At 47.4% G+C, this 22242-nt stretch overlaps 1 protein-coding gene across 1 annotated transcript in view; it reads right to left on the reverse strand.

Annotated features, from left to right (window-relative positions):
- Nucleotides 1-22242, reverse strand: part of PTPRT (protein tyrosine phosphatase receptor type T) — a 1291533-nt gene that overhangs the window by 16694 nt on the left and 1252597 nt on the right. The window contains exons 24-26 of the mRNA XM_064276097.1: nucleotides 21201-21350; nucleotides 18961-19134; nucleotides 14897-15028 (exon numbers count right to left, since the gene is read on the reverse strand). Of these exons, the coding sequence (XP_064132167.1) occupies nucleotides 14897-15028; nucleotides 18961-19134; nucleotides 21201-21350 (456 nt within the window). The remainder of the gene's footprint in view (nucleotides 1-14896; nucleotides 15029-18960; nucleotides 19135-21200; nucleotides 21351-22242) is intronic.

A 22242-nucleotide genomic window follows, 5' to 3' on the forward strand; every position in this document is an offset into this window, starting at 1 on the left:
ACTTGCCTGTTATTTTTCCTGTTTTTCTGGAATTGGGAATTAGGACCTTCAGCTGAGAGCAAAAGAAGTTGGTTGGTCCTGAGTCTAACACAGGGGTTCTCAACCAGAGGCTATTTTGTCCCTCAGGGGACAATGTCTGGAGTCCAGTTTTGGTTTTCACAACGGGGGGTTGCTACTGGCATCTAGTAAGTTGAGTCCAGGGATGCTGCTAAACATCCTATAATTACAGGTTATTATATTCTGCAGAGTTATCCAACCCAAAATATCAATAGTGCCAAGACTGAGAAGTCCTGGTCCTAGATCATAAATTGTTCCTTAGGTTCATGGGTGTCACCAAGACGGAGAGATGGATATCCCATTGTCCCTGGATCTGTTGAGCCACCAGATGACTAGAGTTGGGAAAAGAATATTGGGGTAGGTGGTGGTGAGAGGGGAGGTGTGGTTCTAGAGAGAGACAAGGCATGCCCTCAAATTCCTGGCTCCCAAGGGACATGGAGATGGACCCTGTCTGGGTCAGAGTTGGGACACAGAGGAGAGCTAAGATTGGGGCTTCACGCTTGTTGGGGACCAACACAACATGGACAAAGACCGTGTGTTAGAAAGACCCTCTGTCTGGAGGTTTCCCAGAAGGTGTAGCTGAGACTTACAAAGATCCACCAACGCTTTTGAGAGCAGCTTAGGATTGAGTCTCTCATCAGTGAGGTCTGCCACGACTTAACACCAAGTTTGCAGGCAGGGAGCATGACTGGCAGGGAGCATGACTGACAGAGGTGACCACAAAAATACAGTGGCCTCCTTACAGCCACCACTGATGCAGGGTTTTCATGATAGGCAGTGATTGCTCTTCTCTTTGTTGAAAGAGAACAGCCAGCTTACCCCAGAACCAGCAACAAAAGGGAGAAGCTAGGAGCGGGAAGGGAGGAGAGAGAAAAGCACGTGTCTCCCACCTTCCTAGCTGTGGGACCCAAAACGCTAGCTTAGGGATAATATTATTTACCTGACAGCAGGAGCCAGCATACTTGGCCCACATGCCAAATCTGCCCGCCACCTGTTTTTATAAATACAGTTTTATTGGAACACAGCCATGCTCACTCCTTTATGTGTCGTCTATGACTGCTTTCACGCTACAGTGGCAGAATTGAGTAATTGTGACAGAGACCGTGCAGCTTGCAAAGCCTAAGATATTTACTATCTGGACCTTTACAGAAAGTTTGCCAAAACCCCTATCCTGTAGGATTGTTCTGAGGATAAGTGAGATAATGCATGTAAATAGAGCCCTTACCATAGTGCCAAGTGTAAAATAAACCAAATCCATTGCTGTTGAGTAGGTTCTGACTTATAGCGACCCTATAGGACAGAGTAGAACTGCCCCATTGGGTTTCCAAGGAGCGCCTGATGGATTTGAACTGCCGATCTTTTGGTTAGCAGCTGTAGCTCTTAACCACTACTACACCAGGGTTTCCAAGTAAGCACTCACTAAATTCCAGCTAGGAGTTCCTGGATGGCACAAATAGTTAAGGACTAGACTACTATCTGAAAGGTTAGAGGTTCAAACCCACCCAGGAGTGTCTTGGAAGAAAGGCCTGGCAATGTGCTTCTGAATGGTCACAGCCATGAAAACCCTACGGGGTGCAATTTACTTGGCAACCAAAGGAGTCGCCATGAGTTGGGATTGACTCTCCAGCAACTGGTTTATATTCTAACTATTCATATGGTTATTGAACCCATCAATTCTCAACAAAAATAATAACCAGAATAACAGGAGTCAACATGTAAATTTGAAGGATTCTTATCATCCCTCTTAAATAGCAAAGACATACAAGGGTAATGTCTCCAGCAGGGGGTTAATTGAGCATGTTGAGGAAGGAGATGTGTGGGGGCGTGGGGGGCTGGTCACAGGGGCCTCCCAGGCGGAACAATCATCCGCTGAGCTGTGCGATAATGACAAATCCAACATTTGAACTTCATTTCTTTTGCCATTGGCTCTCCCGCCTTGCAACCTTCACAGTAATGAGGGGCTGGTACAGATAAGTCTGAGGCTGGCCAGAGAAATTGGAATCAATCAGAACTGCCCATTAAAAAAATAATAATTGCCTTTATCACTTGCATTGAATTTTGCCTCGCTGGCGTTTGACTGTGATGCTGACGTGCAGTACATGGATCCAAGGCATCAGGGAAAGTCTATTACCCCCACTATTTTCGGTCTGGAGGAAACGTGGAATGATTTGTCTCTTTTAATAAGATTTCCAGACCAATTTCTCAAGCTAATAGGTTCGACTGTGCCTCAAACAAGGCTCCTATATTTTGGGACACTTCCCTGCATTTGATTTTCCAGGTCACTCTCCCATAATGCCCAGGGGCTGGTGAAGGTTGCCTGGTCTTTCTAATCCTAAATCAGAGCTGTACTTACACTCGGGTTCCCTAATTCATGAGGCCACATCATCGACTGTGCGGGTGACATTCAGCCCGGTGATGTGTGGGCAGATGAGGTATTTGAGCTACCAAGGACGATCAGGGTCTCCCCACGGCTCTGAAGGTCACGCGTAATTTCCCACGGGAAATGGGAGAAAGAAGGGGGTGAAACCATGTGTCCTGTTCCTGGTGACCCTTTGGGTCTCAGAAATGAGCTTCGTCAACGAGAAATGTCCTCTGTGGTTTAGCTCGAAGCTGTCCTTGCATTTTGTTTGAAATGCAGGTGCTATGGTTGTACTCCATAGGTCCGGCCATGTTGGCCTGGTAGGCAGTGCACCCAAAGGCAGGATAATGCCATAAGGCCCCCTTGAGGAAGACTTGCCCTAATCGAGCTGGGTTCATATTCCAGCTCTGTCACTTCTTAGCTGAGTAGCTTGGACAAATCTTTTAACATTTCAGGGTTAAGTCATGGGTGGCTGTGAATTTTAATGTGTCTCCTCTTCACACAGGGATCTGTATCTAGTGAGTACTCTGTAGATGTGAGATGTGAGTTATAATTATCAGGCAATGTGGGGGAGGGTTATTGAAAACAAGTGAAGTTTTTTTTTTTTTTTTTCCCTTCATTTAGGAGACCTTATGAGATCTCCTCTTTAGGATGATACCCAATCGATTGCCCTTGTGAAAAGTCCTGATCAGCCAGCTCGGGGCAGCAATGGAGACAGGCAGCAACCTGGATATGGCGACCCTGCCCTGCTTGTTACAGGGGAGAGACCTATGAATTTTTCTGGAGAGGGACCCAGAAGGTAAAACAGGAAGTTTAGTACAGTGTGAGCAGCAGAAGCGTAGCAGGCCACTCAGTGTGTCGTGTGACCCCTTCGTGTGTGTTGACCCCAGAGTAGAACTGCTCCACAGGGTTTTCTTGGCTCTGATATTTACAAAAGCAGATCATCGGGACTTTCTTCTGTGGCACTGCTGGGTCGGTTTGAGCTAGCAATCTTTAGGTCTAATGCAAACTGTGATCACCCCCCGGGGACCTGTGACCCCCCTCTGTGATGGTTAATGTTACATGTCAGCTCGGCTAGGCCATGATTCTCAGTGGTTTGGCAGATAGTATGTAATCATCCTTGATTTTGTGATCTAATGTGAGCAGCCAATCAGTTGGAAGGGGAGTGTTCTTAGGGGTGTGGCCTGCCTCCAGCATATATGGATATTCTGGGAAAACTCATGCCTTCTTCCAATCCTGCATCCATCTCATCATCCTCTGACCTCTGGTTCTTGGGACATGAGCCAGCAACCTGTTGTCTGACTTACAGATATTGGATTTGCCAGCTCCCACAACCCTGTGAGCCAGCAACCTGCTGTCTGACCTGCAGATTTGGGATTCATCAGCCCCTGTTACCACATGAGTCAAGGGAAGCCTTCAGCCTGCTGCCTGATCCATGGATTTGGGACTTGCCAGCCTCCACAATTGTATGAGCCATTTCCTTGAAATAAATTTCTCTCTATACATACTTATATATATGATTTGCTGGTTTTCCTCCTTTAGAGAACCCAGCCTAAGACCCCCTCCATAACTTCCTAAATATTCAGTAGATTTATGACAGCATATATAATACTCAGTGTGTGTGGATTTTGGGTGGAAATGAACGAGGAACTGAACTTGCTTCTGGGTCACATAGAGATGGAAGGAACAGAGACCGTTTGTAACCTGAGGAGCCAGACCATAGCACATAAACCTAAAGAAATCTTGTGGAGGGAGGGCTTAAGGCTTCCTTTGGCCCTGAAAATAGCAGTTCAAGGAAATCCACTTAGCCCTCTGTGACCAGAAGGCCCCAGCTGACCTAAGGTCTCACTTAGGCTCAATGAAACCTTAGTATTTTCTTCCTTAAGTGGAAAACATTTTAACTTGCTGCCTCCAGATTCAAGGTCTTTAAACTAGTGTATGGACCATGGGCAGTGTTGGTTCTGTGGTAGAATTTTCACCTTCTATGCAGGAGATCTGGGTTTGATTCCCAGCCAATGCACCTCAAGTGCAACCATCACCCATCTGTCAGTGGGAGCTGGTGGGTTGCTAAGGTGCTAAACAGGTTTCAGCAGTTTCCAGACAAAAACAGACTAGGAAGAAAGGTCTGGCAGTCTACTTCCCAAAATCAGCCAATGAAGCCTCTGTGGATCACAATGGTCCCATCTCATTGTGCATTGGGTCTCCATGAATCAGGGGCCCATTTGATGGCCACTAACAACGACAGAATATGGATCAACCGTCTTTTCCAGCCTCATCTCTTCGTACGCCCCTCCTACCCTTCCTTTCCCAACAGCCCAGGGAAGGGCATTGTTGCCTGCTGCAGGGAGGGCTTCAACACTGCAGACACACACATGGAATTGTAATGACTACAGCTGGGAGGGGCAGCTAGTACAGTAGTTGCTGATGCTTTAGAAATGGCCAAGCTTCTTCCAGAAGAGCAGAGGAGCTTTTGCTTATTATTGTCACAATGAATTAAACCCAGCAAACCTCCGTGAAGCCTGTGTGGACAGCCCTGGAACAGCTGCCATACATTATTCTACCCAATGGTCTCCATAGTTCTTTGGGCTGTGAACAGATGTCCTTCAGGAGTGCAAGTTCAGGCGTGAAATATAACAAATACAGAGGTAGCCTCACTCATGAAACATCTTTTTCTTGCTGATGGAATCAGAAAGCTTGTTAGTCACTGGAATAAACATGGTCAGATGAGTTCAGTGAAAACTAGCCTGTGGGCTTATTTTTGGGCTAAACACCTTTGAAGCGTTATTTCAGTGCACCTTACTTTTATGCCTTTTGTTAACTAGAAAATACTTGGATAAAATGGAAAGGCCAAATATCAGAGTTTCAAAAAATTAAGACCTCTACTCATTAAGGTCCCTGTGACCCCTAGGGAGAAAAATCAATCCCTGGCCACCTAAATGTGAAGTGAAATAGAAGAGAGCCACCTCAACTGGTTTTAAAATTCAGATCATTGATTATAAAATTCCATTAAGCCAATTCTATAAAGAACCCAAAATATCTAATTGGCTTTAACGCCATGACCCGTTAAGGAAGACAGACTGCGGGTGCTTGGTAGGTGGGAAGCAAGGGACAGAAAGAGACAGACACACGGATGGTAATCAGAGCACGGCCATACACCTCTCCTGCAGTCATCGTTGTAGTAGCCCCATGAGGTGAACAATGCCATCTCCACGCAGTGAGGTGGAAACTTACTGTCGTAACAACTGTATCAGTGTTTGTTTCTAGGAAGGGAAGGAGGGTGGGAACTTAGGAAAATACCTGTAGAAGAGTCTAGGTGAGGTGGAAGGTCAAGGTGAAGGCTCAGGGCTTGATTTAGAAAGAAGTACTGGTTAGTGCGCTCAGCTGCTACTAGGAAGGTTGCAGGTTTGAGTCAACTCAGAGGCACCTCGGGAGGAAATCCTGGTGATTTACTTCCCAAATATCAGCCATTGAAATCCCTGTGTAGCACAGCTTTCCTCTGACACATACGGAGTCGCCATGAGACAGAATTGACTTGATGGCAACTGATTTACTAAGGAGAGAGCTAAATTATTCAACATAAAAAGGGAACAACTTTTAGGGAGGGACAAAAGAACTGGGAAGGAAGGAAGGGAAAGGAGGTGGCAAGAGGAAGAAAGTGGTCTGGGCAACAGGGGCAAGGAGGTGAGGAGGGATTTAAGAACAAGGATGTGTGACTTTCAACTTTAAGTCATGGGCCTTCCTAGGATATGACCCCATTTTGCTGCAGTCCATCAGTAAAGCCTGAGCTGGAACTTAGAAGCGAGCACAGAAATGTGGCCCCTTTGAATTCCTAGAAATCTTGGGGGTGAGCAGAAGTCTCCCCCCAGGATGTAAATCTCCAATGATAGAGTGAACTTGGCTGACATTGGGTCACACTTACCTAACAGATGAAAACATTGAGACTTGGAGAAGTTAAGAAACTGGCTCAAGGCAACACAGCAAGTAAATGGCAAGGCTAGAACTTGAACTCGGGTCTCTTGATCCCAGACTTTTTACTCTACGTTTACCCCCACTATTCATTCCAGTGCAGGTAGAAACAGAGGCACAGGCCCTTATAAAATCAGACCTGAGGTTCCCTGAGACACAGACGTGGACATTCTATGTATTTTGCTAGCATATTAGGCTGTGTTTTCACAGGCTGAGATACAAATGAGAACATCAATGTTGGCTATTTTCCCTGCAGACACAGCGATGGGAAAAGACAGCTTTGAAATACCACCCCCGCTTTTATTCTGGGAAGAGGAAGAGCTTGTCTCTTTCACTTCCAGAAGCTCCGTGGGAATACGCCATATTCCTTCCCCTTGTTCTTGGTCCTGTCCACTCTCACCTTTCCACCTGGCTTCACATAGTTTGAATTCTCTGGCTTCCCATGGCAGAAGACTCGGAACTGGGCAACTCAGCTTTCATTCGAACTTTAAGGTAAGGAAACATGCCTTCCTGCTCCCTACACCCAGGTGCCAGCAAATTAGTGATTGCCAGTTACTGGGACCTGGAAGGGAGCCCCTGGATGGCACAAACAGTTAAGCACTTGGCTACTAACCAAAAGGTTGGTAGTTCACATTCACCAAGAGGAGCCTTGGAAGAAAGGCCTGGAGATCTACTTCTGAAAAAATCACAACCATTGAAAACCTGATGGAGCACAGTTCTACTCTGAAATACATAAGGTTGCCATAAGTTGGAATCAACTCAACTGTGTGTGGTTTTGTTTCTGGGGCCTGGAAATCCAGTTGCTTAGATGATGGTAAAAATCGTTACCATCCTGGCAGGAGGTCCTGGGCTTGTGTTGGTGATGGGCTATGTGATTTTGGACAAATCTTTCCCCCTGCCTGGGCCTCAGCTTCCTGATTTGCAAAATGGGGGTGAAGTAGATCTGGGTCAGATGAGTGATTTCCAAAGTGGAGTGCATACAGTTATCAAGAGAGGACAATGAGCTATTTTGAAAGTCTTTAAAAGCCAAGGGAGGCTGTGCTGCTCTCCTGGAGTAGAGGACACCACGTCTCTGGCTTTGAGCTAGAATTAGACCATCTCATTGTGGTAGTTCTGCATATGATATGACCTGCAGATCAAAGTTCTCTGGGAGCCATTATGTTTATGGAGAAAATCAACTAATTATTATTTTGTAAGTACAGTTAGAAATCAAAGCTTTCAAAAATAGTGGGTCCATAGAGGGATTGCAAGAGACTGTTGTCCGGTATACTGCACGAAGATGAGCCCTTTAGGTTGGAAGACACTCAAAATACACTTTGGCTACAACAATTGTGAAGATGGTGCAGGACTAGGCAATGTTTTGTTTTGTTGTACATGGGGTCATCATGAGTCATCGCAGACTTTTGATAACTAACAACAACAAAGATTTAGCAGGGTAAATGGTGCTCCCCAGAATCAGTGGGAAATAAAATACTGAGAAACTCAGGTGATATACCAAGTACAGCCAATATAATAAATGAACAGAATATTCAAGGCATGTACCTATGTGGAAGCAACTGAAGTAAGGTTGGACCTCATTAACCCCCAACCTTCCTCTAGGCTGATGCGGTGGTGTGCAGTGGTCATCTCCTGCTACATTCCCCCACAGCTTCCCACAGAGCTTGAGGGCAATATGACATGTCCCCTGGACACTGACTATTCTATCCTTTCTGCTTCCTGGTCAGCTTCTTCCTCTTGATTCTGGGAGGGGATGGTCACCTGTGGTTCTGGACATCAGGCAGCCTCTTGGTTGTTCTGAGCCTTGCAAAGTGCTCCTCCTGGTAGTGACCTTGGCCCTAGCAGGGAGAGTTAAATGCTGGCTCTGAGGCCACATGACATTTCTGGAGTGTCCTGCCACTCGAGGTCTTGCTGAGATGATTCTCTCTGAAGGTGATTCCATTCTGTCTGATACTAAAGAGAGCCTTGGAGGTGGGGATCACTTGACTAGAAGCCCGATCCATGAGGATGGGGAGTTTTTTTGGTGCTATTTTTATCTCTGTCATGCCTAGGTTTGTGCCTGGCACATGATAGGTTCTCAATAAATATTAAGTTGATGAAGGAATGATTGAATGAAGCCCAGAAGGTATGCTCTTTGACTTGTGAAAGACCTCCCCCTGGGTCAGCAAGACTGCATACCATTGGTGCTATGGACATGTATCTCCTTCTTGTCTTTCCGCATCCTGTTCCCTTGTGGCTCCTGATGGGCTCTAACTTTGTACTCTGATTCAGACATGGCCTTTCTCCAGCTCAAACAACTTTCAATTCCAACACCTAATTCTGATTCTGACTTTCCCCATTATCTTAGTCTAACATCCTTCCCTGGCTCTGACCTCTATTCCTCTGGATCTGAATTTATGGTTTTGACTTTTATTACCTGTATTACCAAAAACTTAGCAGCTTAAAACAATACAAAGTTATCTCAGTTCTAGAGGTTAGAAGACCAAAATGAGCCTTAAGGGCTTAAAGATGTCAGCAGGGCTGGGTTCCTTTCTGGAGTCTCTGGAGGAGAATCCATTCCTTGCCTCTTCCAGCTTCTAGAGGCTGTCTACATCCCTTGGCTTGTGGCCACATCACTCCAATCTCTTCCGTTGCCTTCTATTAACTCTGATCCTCCTGCCTCCCTCCCATAAGAACCCATGTGATTGTATTGGGCCCACCTGGGTAACCCAGGCTTTTCTCCTCATCTCAAGACCCTTAACTTAATCACACCTGCAAAGTCCTTTTTGCCATGTAAGGCCACATAGTCACCAGTTCCAGGGATTAGAACGTGGACATCTTTAATTAGTTGCCTTTGAGTCAATTCTGGGCTCATGGAAATGTCGTGTGTGTCATAGTAAAACTCTGCTCCATAAGATTTTCAATAGCTGATTTTTTGAAAATAAATCACCAGGTCTTTCTTCCAAGGTACCTCTGCACGGACTTGAACCACCAAGCTTTTGGTTAGCAGCCAATTGTATTAATCATTTATACTGCAACGGGACTCTATGGACATCTTTAAAAAAAAAAACAAAAAACCCCATTGCTGTCAAGTTGATTCTCATAGTGACCCTATCTCTGGGGGCCCATTTTTCTGCCTAGCAGAGAATCCCACCCCATGGCTGGCATGGAAGATCTCCTGCATTTTCTAAATAACATGGGTGGGTACGGCAGGGCTTCTTTCTCTTGTCTGCTCCCCATGGTTTCTGGCCTATCCACAGAGCCCACAAAGATGAATGAGAGCTTGTCAATGCTGGTGGACTTGGTTGAAAAGTTTCTTTCTGATGGGCATGGGAAACTACAGTGTGGTTTGCTAAATGTTGTGGTTCTGGGACTGTGTCCAACTAACCTGACCACAGGCCTCTGGAGCAGGGCTTTGAACAGGTTGTTCCAGTTTAAACCCCTGCTGAAAATTTGCATTTTTTCAACAAGTTCCCAAGTGATACTAATGTTGCTGGTTAGGGACCAAGTCTTTTTTTTTTAATTGTCCTTTAGATGAAAGTTTGCAGAGCAAATTAGTTTCTCATTAAACAATTAAAACATATATCATTTTGTGACATTGGTTGCCAACCCATTGATGTGTCAGCATTCCCCATCTGAACCTTGGGTCCCCTATTTTCATTCAGCCAGCTTTCCTGTCCTCTCCTGCCTTCTCGTCCTTTTTCCTGGGCTGGAATACCCATTCAGTCTCCTATACGTGGTTGAGCTACATGTGTTATTGTTCATAGTCCTGTCTAATCTTTGACTGAACGATGAACCTCAGGAGTGACATCAGTACTGAATTAAAAGAGTGTCCAGAGGCCATATTTTAGGGGGTTTCTCCAGTCTTTATCAGATCACTAATTCTGGTCTTTTTTGTGAGTTTGAATTTTGTTCTACATTTTTCTCCAGCTCTGTCTGGGACCCTCTATTGTGATTCCTGTCGGAGAAGTTGGTGGTGGTAGCTGCGCACCATCTAGTTGTGCTGGATTCAGTCTGGTGGAGGCTGTGGTAATTGTGGTCCATTAGTCCTTGGGACTAATCTTTCCCTGTGTCTTTGGTTTTCTTCATTCGCCCACGCTCCACACAGGGTAACACCAGTGGAGTATTATCAGATGGCTGCTCACAAGCTTTTAAGACCTGGTTAGGGACCAATTCTGAGAACTACTAGTAGAGAAAACCCAGTGCTGTAGAGTTGATTCTGACTCATGGCAACTCTACAGGACAGAGTAGAACTACCCCATAGAGTTTCCAAGGAGCGCCTGGTAGATTCGAACTGCCGACCTTTTGGTTAGTAGCCAAGTTCTTAACCACTGTGCCACCAGGGCTTCACTTGTAGAGCAGTGGTTCTCAAAATTTATTATACATAAGAATCACCTGGGGATCTTGCTAAAATGTAGATTCTGATTCAGTATATCTGGGGGGGGAGAATGCAAATTCTCAGCAAGGGTTCAAACTGAGATGAACTGGTTCGAAGCCCTGCTCTGGAGTCCTAAAGAGTTAGAAAAGTTTCTAGGTCAAATGCAACTGCTTTGAGCATCTTTATCTCAAGCCCCCACTGATCATAATTATCTCTAAATAGCAGTAAGTGTGAAGAATGGAAGAATATTTGTGGTTAGAGATAGCTGATTGAATGAAGTAGTATAGAATTCTGAATTGAGGCAGATCTGGACAGTAGTGCAAGAAAAGAAAGCACTCTGAGAGTTCATGTCCTCCCCTCGCCCTTCATTTGCTGCAGCTTACAGGTAGCTCTACTATAACCCTCAACACAAGCTGGTACAGTCCCCAAGCAGATCACTAGGTGTGGCATTGGTCCTCTAAGGAGCAATTTAGTGAATCTAACGAAGGCCTGTCCGTGTTGCAGGGCTAGCCTCAGCCTCAGGTTGCCTTGGCATGGGCACGCTGGCAGACAAATGCTGATGGCACTTCAAAGAACCACCCCTCCAGGTGCCGAGGGCAGCTTCTCTGATGTTCACGCTGAGTCATTGTTTATTTTCACAGGGCGCCCAGCTGCTGCAGTGATGATATTTATATCAATAAGTGCTCTATTCATCTGCCAGTTTCAGGGGCTGCTTGCCAGCTGCATATGGCAGCCAATCTCGGAGCACTCCTGAGCCTGATGTTTTTGCATTTAGGGAATCAACTCTCAAAGGCAATATCAACATCTGGGGCTGAGAGATCTTCGCTGACTTAGGACCTACCCTGGAAGGGGATAGATAGTCAATGACCTTGACCTTTGCCTCTTCGTATGTCCCAAAGTAATGTTCTCTGAAGCTCTTCCTCTGTGCCTGAGCTCCAGTTTTGCAAAAACAGATGTGGAGAAAGGGAAGAGCAGACAGGCTTTCAGAGACTCCACTTTACTCGTGAAGTCATGGAGCAGAGTTCACTGTTTTACCTTTTCAGGCAAAGGAATAGGGTGGCGGTGGCTTCTGGCTCTGGAACTCTGCAGGGGTCTTGGTTACATGGGGTTCCATTTATTTTCAGTTATCTAAATTGCCAATCTTCCATTGTTCAGGCCCTAAACCTTGGAGTCATCCTTCATTTCTTTTTTTCTCTCACATCCCATATTCAATCTGTCAGGATATATTGTTGGCCCTACTTGCAAGATATATCCGGAATTTACTCCATTGCTACCACCCTGCTTCTAGCCACCATCACCTGTGGCCTGGATTCTTGGCAGTTGCCTCCTCTCTGGTCTGTCTGCTTCCACTCTTAGTAACCACCACCCTTCCCACATCCAGCAGTCTATCCTCAACACAGCAGCCAGAGGAATCCTTTAAAAAACAGCCAAGTCATATCACTCCTTTGCTCAAAACCTTTCAATGGCTCCCTATTTCTCTCACCTCCAAGGCCCTCCATGACCTGGCCTTGCTATGTCTCTGACCTCACCTTCTACTGCTCTCCTTGCCTTACTCTCTCTGTTCCAGTCACAGTGGCCTCCTTGCTGTCCCTCAAATTTGCCAGTGTGCACCCCACTGTGAGACCTTGTTCCCACTGCTAAGGACATTCTCATTTTTCTCTGAGATAGTCACGTGGAGCATTCTCTCACCACCTTCAAGTCTTTGTTCAAATGTTACCTTCTCCATGAGGCCTACCCTGACCATTCTATTAAAACTTCAACCCCTGCCCCGACCCCAGCCCCAGCCTTCCTGATCTTCATTATTCTGCCTGCCTATTTTTCTTTTCCCATAGCACTCGTCAGCTTCTAGTGTATAATTGAGTACATTACAGATTGTCTGTTGTTTATTGTCTATCCCACCGTTTAGAACAGAAGTTGTATGAGAGTTGAGATTTTTTGTCTTGTCTTATTCACAGATGCATTCGCTCCTGGCAAATAGCCGCGGCTCAGCAAATACAGGTTAAATGAATGAACTGAATGTCTCTTGAATGGCTCTCACTGGCACATCCCAAGCTGCACTCAACTTCATTCCCTCCTAACCTGCTCTTCTTCTCTCTGCCTTCCTCTTGCCTTCCTGCTTTACTCTCCCAGTTCCTCTCCCTACCCTTCTCCTGCTCCTCTTCCTGCTTCCCCATATTGGCCAATTCCATCCTGGACACCTGATTACCCAGACTAGAAACCTTGCCATCATCTGTGACTTCTTCTCATTCAGCTCCTACATCCGACTGTTTCCTAGCCCTTGTGGACTTGGCCTCTGGAAAAATCTTTACATCCAGCCCCAGTCCCCCCAACCTCCTGCCGACTTCCCCAGATCCAGTCATCTCCTTTATTTTCTGCACATTCACAACACGCTCTGCCTCAATCTTCTGCTTTCCAGGCTTTTCCTCTGGTCTTTCTTCCTCACTGGTCCCCAGACTCAGCTTTCTAACAGGAAATCTGGTGCTGCTATGGCACAGCTTACGCTCTCAGGATCCCTCCTCCCTGCACAGGCAGTATTTTCTGAGTTCCTAGGAACCCCAGGGGTTCCACAAAGGCACCCGGAGTGACAGACTTTCCCAGGGGCACCATGAGGGATCAAAATCCCCAGACCCCAATGTCTGCTGCTGCACAAGAAGCTCTCGATCATACCAGCTTCAGATACTGGGCTTTCAGGGAAGCCTTTATTTGAAGAAAGGATTCTATTGGTCAAAAAAGTAAATGCCTGACACTAACCATGCTACCGGACAGGCCCAAGCTTCTTAGCTTGGCATATGAGGCCCTCTGCAAGCAGGGCCCTGTTGCATTTTCCAGCCTCACCACCCTCTCCTCCTCTATATCCCCCAAGGCCCAGCCACAGTGGAACAGAAGCTGCTCTGTGAGCAAACCTGTACACGCACGTTCACCCCTCCTCCCCTTTGCCCCTGCTGTTCCCTCCTCTTGGAATGCCTTTTCCTAGCTTGTTTGTCCCCTGATGCCTACATCTTCTTCTTCAAGGCCAAAGTCACCTTCTTTTTGAAGAGTTCCCTCACCCTCTGGGCAGAATTAATTGGTCCCTGCTTCCAGCCAGCACAGCACTTTGCTGGTGACCTCTATTATAGCACAGCCGCACGAGGTTGGGACAATTTGCTCCTCTGTTTCTAGCAAGACCATCAGCTCCAGCAGGGCTGAGACTATGGCCCAGATCCATACTTTTACTTCCAGACAAGGCCTGCACAAGGTCGGCACTCACACAGGAGTGTGTTGAATTACTGTGAGTTTCCTTCAAGGCAGTGAAAGGGCTGCATTTCAAAAAACTGAAAGGTTAGTCTTGCCTCCTCCACCCCAGGATGTCTGCCCTGCCCTGGGGCTGTGGCCTCCAGGAACTGTCCCAAGCTACCAGTCCTGTGTCGGGCTGCCTGAGTATGGGGATGTACTGTAGGCACAGGATGCTTGGGGCTGTCAGACCCAGAGGGGCCAAGGCATGAATGAAGCCTACTGGGACATGAAGGCTGACTGAGAGGAAGCCAGGGCTGACTGTGGGGTCAGAGGGCAAAGGGCCCAGGGCTCAGCTTCAGGCTCTGCACTGCAGGCTGCTTTGCAGAGGGGTCAGGGCTGATGGGTGTGGCCGGCACCAGGTATTCTTCAGTCTGGAGATGTGCAGAGTTGGGGAGGTAGACTCTTGGCCCTGCAAGCTCTGTGTGATTTGGAGTAAGACCACAAGCAGTGCCTGGGGATGGAACAAGTGAGTCTGGCTCTGGGGGCAGTTAGACAAAGCTCACAGGCAGGGAAGTCATGGCTGGAATTGGGAGGGTCTGGGGCAGAGTGGGAAATGCTGGTGGTGTAGTGGTTAAGTGCTATGGCTGCTAATCAAAGGGCCAGCAGTTCGAATCCACCAGGCACTCCTTGGAAACTCTATTGGGCAGTTCTACTCTATCGTATAGGGTTGCTGTGAGTCAGAATCGACTCGACAGGAATGGGTTTGATTTGGTTTAGGGGGCAGAGTGGGCTGGTCTGGGGCTTACAGCGAGGCGGTGCCTGCCCTCACAAGGAGGCCAGCAGTGGCAGCACTGCCATGGCCCTCAAGGGTATTCTATCCAAGCTTAGGGCATGGATCCCCTGATCCACCCAACTCCACCCAGGGCAGCAGCCAGGGCTCCTCCTACCTGGGCAGTGTCCATCTCGTTCAGCATCACCACGGAAGAGCAGTTATAATCAAATACCAGCCTCCAGAAATCGGCCACTGTGTTAGGGAGAGGGTGCTGGGTGACCACGAAGGCGGCGGGCTGCTTGTGGCTCTGACAAAGGAACGACACAGGCTTGGTAAAATGCACATCCATCAGTGATATTCTAATGATGACGAGGCCCGAAAGGCTGTCAGAGGCTCCCGAGCTGGCCAAACAAATTACACAAAGCATCTGCCCGTTTCTTATCTCTTGGTGCCCTGGCGGCGAAGGGGACCATCTCATAATGGACCCATTCTCCTCCAAACTAAGACATTTCATTAGGAACATGTCACTCTGGTGGGGATTATCCAAATAAATTATTTATGTCTTAGAACTCGGCAAATAATAGTCATTAGAATATGAAATGAAAGACTCCACATGCAAATTTGCTTCTCTGCTAGCCAGGGTACCCTTTGGGATATTAGGGCTCATCTGAGTCCCGGTGCCCACAGTGCTGCAGGGTGGGGGGAGGGGGAGGGCAGGCCCAGGTGACAGCTCCCTGAAAGGGCTTATACTGCAGAGGGCTCATTCCTTCCCCAAGACTGGAGTTAGGGCTTGGCTGGCACAGGTGGGCACTATATCCAGTAAGGCAGTGGGGCAGTAAAATGTGCCCATATTTTAGGGTCAGGCAGACCTGGGGTTCAAACCTTAGCTTTGTCACTTGTAGGCTATGAGTCAGTCACCCAACCATCCATTTATGTATGCATGCATCCATCCATTCATTCAAGCACCGCTCATACAGGGTTTTCTTCTTTTTGTGTTTTTTTTATTTTAGCTAAGTACCGACAAGTTACCAGACAGAGCTCAGGCTCATTATCTGTAAAATGGAAATCATAACCCCAAAATGAGATTTACATGTAAAAAGGTTGGCAACTAGGAGCCTGACTGTGAGCCCATTGGGAGGGGGGAACAGGCTTAACTTAGCCCTCCATCTTGGCACCCAGCGTTGCAGCCAGCACATATGAGGCAATCTGTTTACCCAGCAAACAAATGAGTACATTCAATCCCATTGCACAGATGGGGAAACTGAGGCCCAGAGAAAATGGTCTGTGTGAATTCAGACTATGTCTGAAGCTTTGACTGAGCCCTACTTATCATACTACCCTGTGAGGAGGTGTCTGGAGAGACTGGGGGGCTTCTCCACTTCTTTAAATGGTTTGTGAAACCTGAGAAATTAGCCCACAATCTCGACAAGCTTTTTTTCGGAGATAGTTCCTGTGGGAGTCACAGCTGCTTTCAGTGGAGTCACAAGTCAGCAGGAAGACAGAAACAGAAACTGGGGATGGGCTGGGGAGGGAAGAGGGGCCTGTCCATCCAAACCAGCTGTAGACCCTGGCAAAAGACAGACAGGGCAATGCCTGGTGGCCATGGAGATGACACATGCAGCAGGGTCCTGTCCTCAGAACCATCTCCTGGCCAGTGAAAAGGTCAGAGGAGGGTCTGGGGGCAGGCCATTTAGTTTTCATGAAAGCCAAACTCTCTAGATGCAGAAAGCATGGTCTTTCAACCATCTCCAGACATGGAAAAGAATCACTGCTTTAAGAATCAAGAGACTTGGGGTTCAGGTCCACAGCTCTATTCTTTCTGAGCTAATTGACTTTGGGCGAGTCATGGAAATACTCTGATCCTCAGTACCTCTCCGGAACATGGGGATAATAATACCCAAATGCAAAATACTAGATAAGTCCGGGGCCCGACACGGTCCCCAAGGCTCAGTGAATATTAGTTTTCTTTCCCTTTTCCCTGTCCCTGTGATAAATGCTGTATTAGGCCAGCATGCCTGGCAGAGCCTTATCTGAAAATATGTTCGAGATCTGTGCTCCTGCTGGGTTTCAGGGATCAGCCGGCAATCCATTTCATGGATAACATCATCCTTAACTGGGGGAAACATTAAAAATTAACCCAGAGGACTTCATATTTTTCTGCTAGGAGCAAAGCTGCTATGGTTACCAGATAATGCACAGGCTGAGCTGGAATACAGATAAGGACTTTTAATTTATTTATTTACTGTAAGAAAGGCAAAGGCCCCAAGTGGTGGCTCACAGGAGAAATGCCCCGTGGACAAGGAGAATACAGTCAGCGTCAGAGCCTGGCAGAAGGCATCTGACTCCAGGCAGCATCTGACCTGCTGAGTAGAGGCCAGGAGCATGTCAGATCCTTGCTTGGCCATGGAAGGCAGGGAGGGGGAGTGGGGACAAGTAGCAGACAAAGCCAGGAGGAACCTAGAAGTGTGGGTGCATTTCTGAACCCCATCTCTTCTCCCACCCCCACGTATGTACATGTACACACATGTGCATACACACACACACATAAACACACATACACACACTTCACGTTGACCTTGGAAGATTCTGAGCTAAAGCCAAATATCTCTCCCCACCTCCAGGTATTTGATATCATGACAAGACTCTTTGCTTTTGAACCCAGTGTCAGGGTTTTTATCAAGGCTGCATAGCGACAGTTTAACAAGATCCCCAGGTGATTCTCATACAAACCTTATAAGATTCTTATAAGGCTTAGGGAGTGAATTCTAGAGTGTGATCTTATAACAAGATTCTTTTAAGGATCACCTGAGGATCTTGTTAAACTAAATTCGGACTGAGGATCTTGTTAAAATGTAGATTCTGATTCAGTATAATCTGTGGTGGAAATGCAAATTCTCAACAGGGCACCTGAGAAACCAAAACAAATCAATTTGAAGCCCTGGCTTTCATGTGGGAGTTGGGCATTCCGTGGGCAGAGGCCAGGGCAGAAACCTAGAGCCCTGAGATAGGCATTGACTTGCCTGCCCTCCCTGCCTTTCAAATCTAGGACCCTTGGGGAGAAAGCTCAGGAGGAACAGAGGTCAGAGAGGTAGCTGGCCTGGACCCCAGGGGAGAGTACCCATGTTCCTGGCTGTTCTGGGGGAGACGGAAGCTCCATGTGGGCTGGATGGACATGACCTTGGACATGGGTCGGGGACCTGGAAGGGCTCATCCCTCAATTAGGCAACAGTGTTCTCAGTCCTGAGCTCAGGAGGCAAGACATCTGTGTCTTATGGTTCGAGCAAATTGCGGGGAGGCTCGAGGAGTGGATTTTAAAGTGTGATCCAGGAGTCCTAGGTCTAGCTCAGCCACTAGCTCTCTGGGCAACCTTGAGCAAGACTCTTTCACTCTTTGGCTTCATTCCCTTTGCTGAAAAGTATATGAATGAGACTAGATGATCCAGCTACAAACATCTCTACAACCCTGAGGTAGGGGCATGGTAACCAGAAGTAGCTAGAGGACTCAGGAGAGAAACATGCAAGGGAGGAGTATGGATCCTTTGGGGCTAAGACATGACATCCTGGCCACAACCAGGTCAGGGTGGAAGTGTCCTTCCTGAACCTGATGTTGAGAAGGTCAGACTCCATGTGAAGGGGCAGGAGATAGTGCTCCTAACAGAGAAGCCAGTGCATGGCCAGGATTCTGGGACCTGGTGCCCATGTTCCCACTCCATGGTCCCTTTGCTTCCTTCCATTGCTTGTCCAACAGCCATGTACTGAGCACCTACTACATGCCATCCTTGTTCTTGCCTTAACAGGAGTAATCTGGGAGCCCTGAGGGTAGACCCTATGTCTGCACCATCTTTGTATTCTCAGGGCCCAGGGTAAGGCCTGATACACGGGATATTTCCTGAACTGAACTTAAGGCTAAGAGTAAGCTCTGTGGGAGGTGCGAGGGGGACTGGGCAGGCCTGTAGCCTCACTGTGGTGTGATGGGAGCTACCTCAGTGTTTTGGTCTATTCTCTCCAGGCCATTTGTGTGAGCAGAGGAGCCAAGAGCTTGTATCCTGGTCTGGACCAGAGCCTTTAGGGGGAGCAAAAGCCTTTGAGGGCTGGCATGGAGGGGAAGGCAGAATCAAAAACAAGGAAAGGCTGGATAACGGGGGCAGTTATAGCTTGGGGTCCAGCCACCCTCCATGTTGGAAAGAAGACTTTCCCTGGAAAGCCAGCTGGGAGTCTTCCCTGCCAGGGATTTGCTTACATCCATCAGTGCTGCATTGATGTAGTTGCTGGATTCTCCATCCACTGAGATGAGGAAGGGCAGGCAGCGGTCCAGAGGCAGGACATCCATGCTCCGATTCTTGTCATGGTTACGGGGCAGAAGCCCGATGCTGCAGTCCTCAGGCCGGACACGTGGTGTCACAATGTTGAGGGTCTGTGGGGCACAAGGACAGAGAGACAGGCACTGCTCAGGTGGCTGCTCCTGAACAGAGGATACTGTGATGTTCCAAACTCAGTCCTAACTCCCTTATCGTCACCCTCCAAGCTTGGCCGTCTGGTCCCTTTCCCAGGACTCCTGCTTAGACCTATTTCTCTTCTGTGGTGATGATCTATAATCACCAGTGAGCTGAGAGCCTCTGCCAGGGGCTGTGTGACACCTCTAAGATGGCCAGGCAGTGGGGGCAGCATTCCTACACACAGGCACACCCACTCCCAACACCTGCCAACCATTCACGTCAAGTCATTCAACTCAGTCAGTGCTGCACTAAAGGCTGAGTGGCCAGGAGGTCATATGCTCACTGCTGTAGAGTCAATTCTGACTCATAGCATCCCTATAGGACAGAGTAGAACTGTCCCATAGAGTTTCTAAGGAGTGCCTGGTGGATTCAAACTGTCGACCTTTTGGTTAGCGTTTGTAGCTCTTAACCACTATGCCACCAGGCTTTCCAGAGGTCATATGGTAGGTAATAAAAAAACCCACTGCTGTTGGGTCAATTCTGACTCATAGCAACCCTATAGGACAGAGTAGGCAGAGTTTCCAAGGCTGTAATTTTTATGAAAGCAGACTGCCACACCTTTCTCTCATGGAGCGGCTGGTGAATTTGAACCACTGAACTTTAGGCCAAGTGCTTCAACCGCTGTGCCACCAGGGCTCCTATGGTAGGTACTGGGGGTGGGAAAATCCCTAATAAGTGTTAAACATCACTTGAAGCATTATGGAGCCCTGATGGAGCAGTGGTTAAGAGCTATGGCTGATAACCAAAACGTTGGCAGCTCGAATCTGCTAGCCGCTCCTTGGAAATTCTATGGGGCAGTTCTACTCTGCCCTGTGGGGTTGCTGTGAGTTAGAATCAACTCAATTGGTTTGGTTTTATTTCTGAAGCATCATAGAATGTTGAAAATGGTTTTGCCAGCATTCTTCTCAAAAGAATGCTGTTCAAGGGTAGAAGGATATTTAGACAAGCTTTTCAGAATAGGTGGGAGATCCCCAAGTGGCAAGCTCTAGTGGATCTGGAAATTCACAGGGCTTATGTTTTTATGTTCTGCAGAGCAAGTTTTCAAGTTTGGGGACAGAGCCAAACTGCTGTAGCCAATAGAGGAGATGCCATGTGCAGCCACCAAGAGTCCTTTTCCTTCACCCTTCCCTCACTCTGCGCTCTGCTTCTAGTCCAAATCAATAAAGACTATTTGTTTGAAGGGGCACTAAGGTATTAGCCTGTTTGGGGTATCTGCCCATGCAACCATGGACCCAGCATTGTCCCCTTATGCCCTGGCTTCCCAGAGCTTCCTTGCTTCCTCCTGCCTGGTTCTCAGCTCCCGTTTCCCAGATTTAACCCTGGCACTAGCCTTGGGACAAAGTTAGGCTCTGGCTTTGCCTTCCCTAATGATTTATGTCTAGGTCTCTCGGACCAAAGTTGCCACAATTTTGGCCCTGTGGGGCCCAATGTGTGCATCTGCTGTGCCTGAGCGGTGCTCCAGGACGATGCTTCTCAAAGTTCAGTATGCATACAACCCCCCCCCCCAGAGATCTTGTTAAATTGCAGATTTTCATTCAGGTGGAACCCCAGATTCTGCAGTTCCAACAAGCTCTCAGATGATAGCGATGCTGCTGGTCTCTGGACCACACTTCTAGTAGTGAGGCTCTAGGACACACTCCAATTGTACAGAAGTACTAAGAAAACTTGAGTCCCTCCAGGGATGGAGAAGCATTCACACCTGTGTGCATGAACTTGTCTCCATCCATGACCTGGACTAGAATTAAATAAAACCTCAGTTCAAAAACATACACAATCATAGATAAAAACAAACTCCAGCAATCACTGAGTGATTGGTTAATAGCTGCTCGTGGCTGTGCATTTTATGTTCTGAAATTCATTCTGCAGCTGCCTAGAGCTGCAGACACTGAAAGCATATAGACGTGTCCGTTCTCACAAAGAGGTTCCATAAGTGTGTTCTGTGCCACCACAGTCGGCTGGGACAGAGTCTGGGGTTGGCTCATACCTGAAATTCATCTTTGATTTGGCTAGAGTTGGTCTGGGGGTCCAGCCTGCTGATATTGTAGTAGAGAGAGCGGAACTCACATACGGGGATGGCAGTGTTGCCGCAGAGACATGCTTCTAGGATGGCGTCGTGCACAAAAACGTATTGCTCCTGCAAAGCCAAGGGAAGAGGGAATGGGATGCCGGGTAAGAATGGTGATCTGGGAGCTCGCTGTCTACATTTAAGTCCATTCTGTGAAGGATGGGCATGATTTGTATTGCAGAAGCCCTGCTTTCTAATCTGTGATCCAAGGGGGCAAGTTTCTATGTTTCATAGTGACCACCTGAGCTATGGTGAGTTTTATCCCATGGTTAAGATTGAACACATAGTCACTGATAAAAATTATAAACTACTGGACATATGGGAACAGGTCCTCTTGGTGCCCTGGCCCTCAGCTTTCACCTCTACATGATGAAGACTGCTGACTACAAATACCTGAGATTCTGTGCTAAGGGCTTCCTTTCTAGTCCCAGGAGCACCCTTGAGCTGTGTGGAGGGTGTCAGCAGGGCAAAAGAGTCAATGCCCCTGGAAGTAGCCCTCAACCAATGACAGATGGAAAGTTGAGGGATAAATACCTCAGCTCTCTCTTCCCTTAGGTGGGATAACTTGGAGGTACATGTTCCATACTATTTCCCAGGATTTCCCATCAGGATTGAGCTCTGACTGCCCACAGTGTGAAACAACTTGATACAGCACCCTTTATTGATTTCCTTCCATTCTCTGTCTCACTTCCCCTCTCACTATCCAGTATGTCCTGGGATAGCCTCCCAATTAAACTACCTGCCCTCAAATCCCTGCCTCAGGGTCTACTTTTGGGAGAACCTAAAACATGTGCTGCACCCTTTCCCAGCTCAGTTCTTTGCACATACTATTCTCTTCCTCTGAAACACTACTGCCCCTTTTCTATGCCTTCAATGTCTCTTTCCCTTTGGATAAAATAGTCTTCTCTAAATCCACCAGCAGAAGTTGTTACTTTTACTCTAGGCCTTTAATAAATGTTTG

The sequence above is a fragment of the Loxodonta africana genome, chromosome 24, assembly GCF_030014295.1.
Source record: "Loxodonta africana isolate mLoxAfr1 chromosome 24, mLoxAfr1.hap2, whole genome shotgun sequence".
NCBI lineage: Eukaryota > Metazoa > Chordata > Mammalia > Proboscidea > Elephantidae > Loxodonta > Loxodonta africana.